This window comes from Callospermophilus lateralis, chromosome 6 (genome assembly GCF_048772815.1).
Source record: "Callospermophilus lateralis isolate mCalLat2 chromosome 6, mCalLat2.hap1, whole genome shotgun sequence".
Classification (NCBI taxonomy): Eukaryota; Metazoa; Chordata; class Mammalia; order Rodentia; family Sciuridae; genus Callospermophilus; species Callospermophilus lateralis.
Window position 1 is genome coordinate 119,696,026 of NC_135310.1, and position 6,851 is coordinate 119,702,876.

Genomic DNA, 6,851 nt, shown 5'->3' on the forward strand with positions numbered 1-6,851 from the left:
GCATAAGTTAAATTACCGATGGGAAAGACACGTGTTCCTAAAGACACCGTCTAAATATAAGCGACCATTTATCTGTTCATAAAGCACGCAGGCTCCCGAGCTCCCGCCGGGCGGCGGTTTTCTGGCTCCTGAGTCCAAGAAGCCGACACTGGTCGCCAGAGCCTCCCACTCTTCAGGCATCGCCGAGGACACCCCAGGCCGCGCGCGGGTCCTGGTTGTGGGCGGGGCCGCGCAGCCCGGAAGAGACGCTGCGCCGCGCATGCCCCTTCCTTTCCAGCCTCGGCCTCGGACCCTGAAGCCTCCGAGGTGAGTTCCTCTGGTGTTCGGGTTCCATCTGCCACCATCGGGCCGTCCTGTCGTCATAGAGGCCGTGTCTCCCTAGGGTTTGGACCGAGGATCTCTCTGCCCCTCTTGACACTCCCATTTCTAAGCGGCGAGAAGGGTTGGGGGTGTTGTTCAGGGAGTTAGGGGTGCTGGTAGGCGAAGTTCGGCGTCCGGATGGCGGAAGACGGAGGAGGGGAGTTTGAAGCCCTGGTGTGGCGGGGACCAGCCAGGCGAGGCTAGGGAGGCCGTACCCCACCTGCACGCGTTTCTTTCGCGGGAGGACCTTTCGCCTGGCCCTGGAGCTCTAGTTTGGGGTAGGGAATTTTAGGGGATGACGGTTGCGGGAACCTTAGCCCTTCTGTTGGGGGTCAGTGATCTCTGAGGCATCGGTGGGGGGGCTTTTCCACTTCCGGGTCCTGCTGTGTGCCTTAAAGTGCAGATGGGAGAATCCCCACTGGGTAGGTCTTGATGACCCCCCAGTACCGCTAGAGTACCATGTCTGCGTACTCCCCACTCTCTGTACCCTTGTGGTTGTCAGAGCTTGTGAAGTTGGATCAGATACATGTCCATGTCCCTGTTTTAATGTCCTGGCCAGTATTCCATCTGAAACATTTGGCGGTGGGGGAGAGGGCTGGTCTCCAGTGAGTTTATAATGCTGTTTTTTTTTTTTTTCCAGCATGTCTTCTATGATGTGTTTTAAATTTTCCATCCACTGGGCAGTGATTTTGTGGTCACTTAGGGTCATCTACTTGGTTACTGGGATCCTAGCTGTATTGCTCAGAAACGTTCTTCATGATCACTCTCTTTGCAGATGTTGATGCCCAAGAAGAATCGGATTGCCATTTATGAACTCCTTTTTAAGGAGGGAGTAATGGTAGCCAAGAAAGATGTCCACATGCCCAAGCACCCAGAGCTGGCAGATAAGAATGTACCCAACCTTCACGTCATGAAGGCCATGCAGGTATGGACTGGGATGGAAATGGGGAGATTTCCCACTAATGTTCAAGGTAGATTCCAACAAGAGATCAGGGTAGCTGCTTGCTTCCTTGAAGGATACAGATGTAGATATATGCTGTGAAAACTTGTCTCTTTATCCCCTTTGAAATGCAGAGTTTCCAGCTTCTAATCTGTTCTTTGTTTTGTTTTGAGATGGGATCTCTCACTATTGCACAGTCTGGCCTTAAACTCTTGTGTGGAGGGGATCCTTCTGCCTCAGCCTCCTGGGTAGCTGGGACTACAGGCACTCGCCACCATGCCCAGCCTTGTTATGTCTAAACAGTAGTTTTCTGCCTTAGTCCCTCAAGTCTCGAGGCTACGTGAAGGAACAGTTTGCTTGGAGACACTTCTACTGGTACCTTACCAACGAAGGCATTCAGTATCTCCGCGATTACCTCCACCTGCCACCTGAGATTGTGCCTGCCACTCTACGCCGTAGCCGACCAGAAACTGGCCGACCTCGGCCCAAAGGTAGGTGCCTAATTAATGCCACCAAGGGCCTGCTCTGAAGCTGCTCTTTTCTGTGGGAAACAGTGTATATGAAATGGTATGATCTTTTGTGTGGGGGACAGAAGTGTTATTAAAACTTACCATTGGTGTTAGCTTTAGAGGGGACAGTGGCAAGGGCCTTTGGTCAAGTTCTGGAACCTTTGAACTGAACCCAGGTCTTTGTCCTTTCATGAAATTGCATTAAACATGAGTAGAATTTTGATCTTTCTTCCCGAGTGACTGCAAATATTCAGATACGGGCAGGTCATACAGTGATTATTTTCTACCAGAATGAGATTGTGCTCAAGAAGTCCAGAGCAAAGCTCTTCACCAACATGTGAAAGAAATGAATGGTTTCTTGACAAGGGGAGCAAAAATTTTAAAAACGGGGGAGAATGGGTGTGTATATAATTTGGGTGTGAAATAGGCTCCCTTATGAATAAAGTTGTCTTCTGAGATCCTTACTGGCTCACAGTTAGCATTTTTGTCAGGGTTCTGGTTACTTGTTATGAACTTGGTAGGATCTGCAGAGAATTTGTAGGCCGGTGACAAGATGGACAGATATCCAAAAATGATCTGCAGATTCTCTAGGTTCCCCTGGAGAGTGACTTCATGGAACTCAAGAACCTGTTAGGAACACTTAAGAGATTTTAATGGTTACGTAGAGTTATCTTCTTTCTTTATTTTGTGCCTGAGATTGGACCCAGGACTGCTTTGCTGTTGAGCTATTTCCCTACTCCTTTTATCTATTTTTAATGTTATTAATTAGGGATTGAGCCCAGGGGTACTTTGCAATTGAGTGTGTGGACAGCCCCCCCCCCCTTTCCTTGGGGGCAGGGTACCAGGGATTGAACCCAGGGGTGGCTTAACCACTGCGCCACATCCTCTGCCTTTTTAATATTTCATTTAGAGACAGAGTCTTGCTAAATTGCTGAGGCTGTTTCTGACCTTGCGATTCTTCTGCCTCCGCCTCCCTGGTCACTGGGCTTATAGGAGTGTTCCACTAGGCCAGGCCAGCCCAGCCTTGTGAATACTTAGAGCAAAGTTTCTCTACCTAAGAATGAAAATGCTGTTGTCCTTCTGTAATCCACAAATTCTGATTTGGTCTATGTGGACCTGACGTTTGCTTTTGCCATTCACTTAAGAGTCAATTTTGTTTTTTTCTACTTCAAAAACAGTTTTTTGGGAGTTTTTTTTTTTTTTTTTTTAGTTATATGGATTCCATTGGCTTTTGAGAGAATGCTGAATTAAATTTAATATTTTATATGTTTGGGAGAATTTTTAAAGGTAGACTTTACCTTAAACTTCTGACTGGGAACATAGCTAAGGGGTCGTCTAGTGGCACAGGATCCTGTGTTCCACCCCAAGCATAACATGCAAAAAACTGTGCCTTGGCCCATGAAGTCACAAATTTTCAATTCTGCCAATATAATTATGTTCTTGTTGTTATTACAGCATAATTATATATCATAGATTTCTATAGGTGTTCCACATCTGGGACAATGGGGGGAAAATGGGTTAATATATATACCGCTTATGAGGTACGTATAGAAGCCCAAAAGGAACTAAAGGATTCTTGGTGACTTCTACATTATATAATTACTTTTCCAGTCATATACTAAATTTTTCACTTGGAAAGTTGGGGAGAATTCAAAATTTGGATATTTGTAGCAATATTTCTAAATTTGCCAAGTGATTGGAAAATGTCTTTATGTGGAGAGACTCAGTAGAAGAAAACCAGTTTTCTTGCAGTTCACCAGAGATGGAAGAGCCATGCCTGTTTTCCTGACCCTCAAGAAACAGAGTTCCCATGCTGCTGTGTGTTCACGGTGTGGTTTAATTTATGTAGGTCTGGAGGGTGAGCGGCCTGCAAGACTCACAAGAGGGGAAGCTGACAGAGATACCTACAGGCGGAGTGCTGTGCCCCGTGAGTAATGGCATCTTCTGTATCTGGGCTGTTGGAGAACTCAAGAACCTGTTAGGAACACTTCTTAAGGAATTTTAATGAATTCTTCAGCCCTTACAGGTGCAGGAGAGATGCTTGATTTCAGTCTCCACATCATCAGAACAGCAGGAGTCCTTTGGAAATCAAGCCCTCTCAGTTGGGGGACACTAAAAACCCATAACCAGAAAAAACAACTCTCAGGAAAGCCACATGCTTTCCTTTTTTCCTATTTGCTTTGTTTTGTAAGCTCCTTGAGGGCAGCGCTCACTCAGCTGTTTTTGCAAAAATAATGTGAATTAGCAAGGGCTTACATGACCCAGAATGACAAATTCACTGGGTTGGGTGCCGTTTGCATGCCAAGCACTATTGTAGGGACGTGTCTGTATAATAGACAAAAGGCTCAATTCTCGTTGAGCTTTCAGTGCTAGGGAAGATGGGTTTGTGTTAGGTGGTCTGGATGCTGTGTGAGAAAATTTAAGCAGTAGTGGGTGGGTGTTGGTGATATTCAGTTGGGTTTTCAGAGTCTCTGCAGAAGTAAGCAGATATCTGAAGGGACAGGACAGAAGGGGAGTCAGCCAAGGGAGCGTCCCAAGCAGAGTCCCTCAGAGGGCACCTAGCTTGTCAAAAGAGGGAAGATAAAGATGTCATATGGGAAGAACTTACAGTCATTCACTCTGTTGCAAAGGGTATTGTGATATAAAAGCAAGTTCCAAAAAGAAGTTTTTACTTCCACCACTCTTACCTGCCACCTTGTCATCTTTTCTGGTTCTTCGTATGTGAAGAAGAGAGCATTTGGCCTGAGCACCTTATAGGGAGGAGGGTGAATTCTTCCAGCTCTTGGTTCAGAGAAAGTTGGTGATGGCTAGTATTAGAAGTCATGCCACACGGGGAACTTGGGAACTGTTCTTCAGAGAATGAGACAGTTGAACTTGAGCCACAGGGTCCTCCCTTGAGAGTGAGCATGGGGAGGTGGGGAGAACATGGTGGCTAGTTTGGTGAGAGGGCTGGAAGTGAGCAGTCAGGACCCTGAGGTGGAAGTGGTGGGCTAAAGGGAAACTCCACTTTTAGTGGTATTCATTGACACACGTTATTGGCCCTGGCTCCCCGCTCCCCTTATTCTCCATGTGACTTATATATGAAATACACATTTCTTAGCCATACAATTTAAAAACAGGTGGAAATGGGTTATGTGTTATTTTAACATGAAACCCTTACAAACATTGATATTTTACATTGTTTTGTTCCCAAGTCTTTGAAATCTAACGTGTGTTTCGTTAGATTTTCATTATATTAACGTGCACATCTTGACATAAACTCCTGGCTGCCTGTAGGATAGCTAGCACTAGATCTTTGATCTTGTCTCTCCCATTTTGCAGCTCTGGGCCCTTAATTGTCCTTAAAGTTTTCCCTTATTGAGCTCCCTCTACAAGCTTAGTGCAGGATGGGAAGTGAGGGTCCTTTGTGGCTACAGTGGCCTTCCTGGAGGGGTGGATGGTTTGAGCTGAGTTTTGAAGGGTGGTATAGTGAAAACTGACTGTGCCCCAGGAGAGGGAAGGTAACAGTGACTTCAAATTGATGTTTCTCTTTCCAGCTGGTGCTGACAAGAAAGCCGAGGCTGGGGCTGGGTCAGCAACCGAATTTCAGTTTGTAAGTATTCCTCCATTTGCTACTATAAATAGTCACTCTACTAACCTCAGGCTTGTGGCTTTACAAGTTCTGGGGATATGGTTTGGGTGGGGAGTCTGTTACCTGTTTTTTCCCAAATTTCAAATCAGTTTTACATTGAGGAGGACCCAGTATGAAAACTTTTTAGTAAATATATGTTGCTGATGTGAGTCTCAAAAATCAATACGTGGCATGCTGGTGTTCTGTTTTATTAATGATGGTCATAACTCCCTGAATTTTTAGAAAGTGAAATTTGAAATTGAACAAAACACTAGAGATTGAGTGGACTCCAGAATAAAGTTGGTCTGAAATCTAATCGCGTGATCTAGGGCAGGTTGGACCTTCATTTATTTATATGTGGTGCTGAGAATTGACCCAGTGCCTCACAGACACTAGGCAAGCACTCTTCCACAACCCCAGCCTTTGGGCAGGTTCTTTTCTGCTTCACTTTCTCATGTGTGAAACAGGGATGCTAATAGAGCAATAAAGGTACTGTGAGGTTAGTTGATCTAGTTGAAATGCTTAGCAGGTCCTCCTGTGGCAGGTCTTGTGGGTATGTATGAATATACTGGCTGGGTGGCCATATGCCCATTGTACCAGTGAGGAAGTAGGCTTAGATATTGAATGGCCCCGTAGCAATAAGGGGCAGGGCTGGGGGTTATGGCCTGCACTCTCTTGGCTGTTGGCTTCGTATCTCTCTCCAGTGATAATGAAGCCAGAAAGCATGAGAGGTACAACCCTGCATGCTACTAATGCTGACTTCATGTTATTTCTCTTGCAGAGAGGCGGATTTGGTCGTGGACGTGGTCAGCCACCTCAGTGAAGTTGGACGGGATTATTTTGTTTTGAATAAACTTGTAGCCAGAAAAAAACTTGTGTATCCGTTTTTTGTGTGTGTTATATAGCTTAAACAGAAATGGCTTAAGGATCTGAATGTAAGTGGGGCAAGATTGGATTGGTTTGGGGAGTTGTCCTGTCTGGCATGACATCATTGCTGCTGATAGGGCTGTTGTGCTTGGCTTTTCCTTTTGCCCTCTGCTCTATCCAGCACCTTCCTGCAGAGTTGTGTTCTATGGAACCCACGCCTCCCTCACAGCCGTGCTGATTCAGTGCTACATGTGGGAAAATTGCTCTTTGTTGGCCTGGAATTGAGATTTTGTTCTGAGTACCTGAGAGGTTCTGGAAAGGATTAAAGGAAGCAAATACTGTTCTTGGAATTCTGCACAAACAATTTAAAGGGACGACGTGCAAGGAATAGTATTTAGGCAAACAGTTTTACTAATACCAATCTTAAGCCTCAGGATTTATAGAATTACAGTGCATAAAAATGGCTTGAGGGCTGGGGCTATGTATGGCTCAGTGGTAGAGTGCTTACCTGGCACACGTGAGGCACTGGGTTCGATCCTCAGCACCTCGTCCACCTACAACTATG

At 45.7% G+C, this 6,851-nt stretch overlaps 1 protein-coding gene across 1 annotated transcript; it reads left to right on the plus strand.

Annotated features, from left to right (window-relative positions):
- The first annotated feature begins 226 nt into the window (after window positions 1-226).
- Window positions 227-6,291, plus strand: Rps10 (ribosomal protein S10). Its single transcript, XM_076858878.1, has 6 exons — window positions 227-306; window positions 1,136-1,285; window positions 1,620-1,791; window positions 3,659-3,736; window positions 5,346-5,401; window positions 6,201-6,291. The coding sequence occupies exons 2-6, from the start codon at window positions 1,136-1,138 to the stop codon at window positions 6,240-6,242; spliced, it is 498 nt and encodes a 165-aa protein (XP_076714993.1). The 5' UTR covers window positions 227-306; the 3' UTR covers window positions 6,243-6,291.
- Window positions 6,292-6,851: the final 560 nt, after the last annotated feature.

Bases quoted from the DNA above. Each gene is read 5' to 3' on its own strand.
- Rps10 (XM_076858878.1), top strand. From the start codon at position 1,136: ATGTTGATGCCCAAGAAGAATCGGATTGCCATTTATGAACTCCTTTTT. The intron at 3,737-5,345 runs GTGAGTAATGGC...TTCTCTTTCCAG, and splicing joins CAGGCGGAGTGCTGTGCCCC to CTGGTGCTGACAAGAAAGCC. The intron at 5,402-6,200 runs GTAAGTATTCCT...TTTCTCTTGCAG, and splicing joins CAGCAACCGAATTTCAGTTT to AGAGGCGGATTTGGTCGTGG.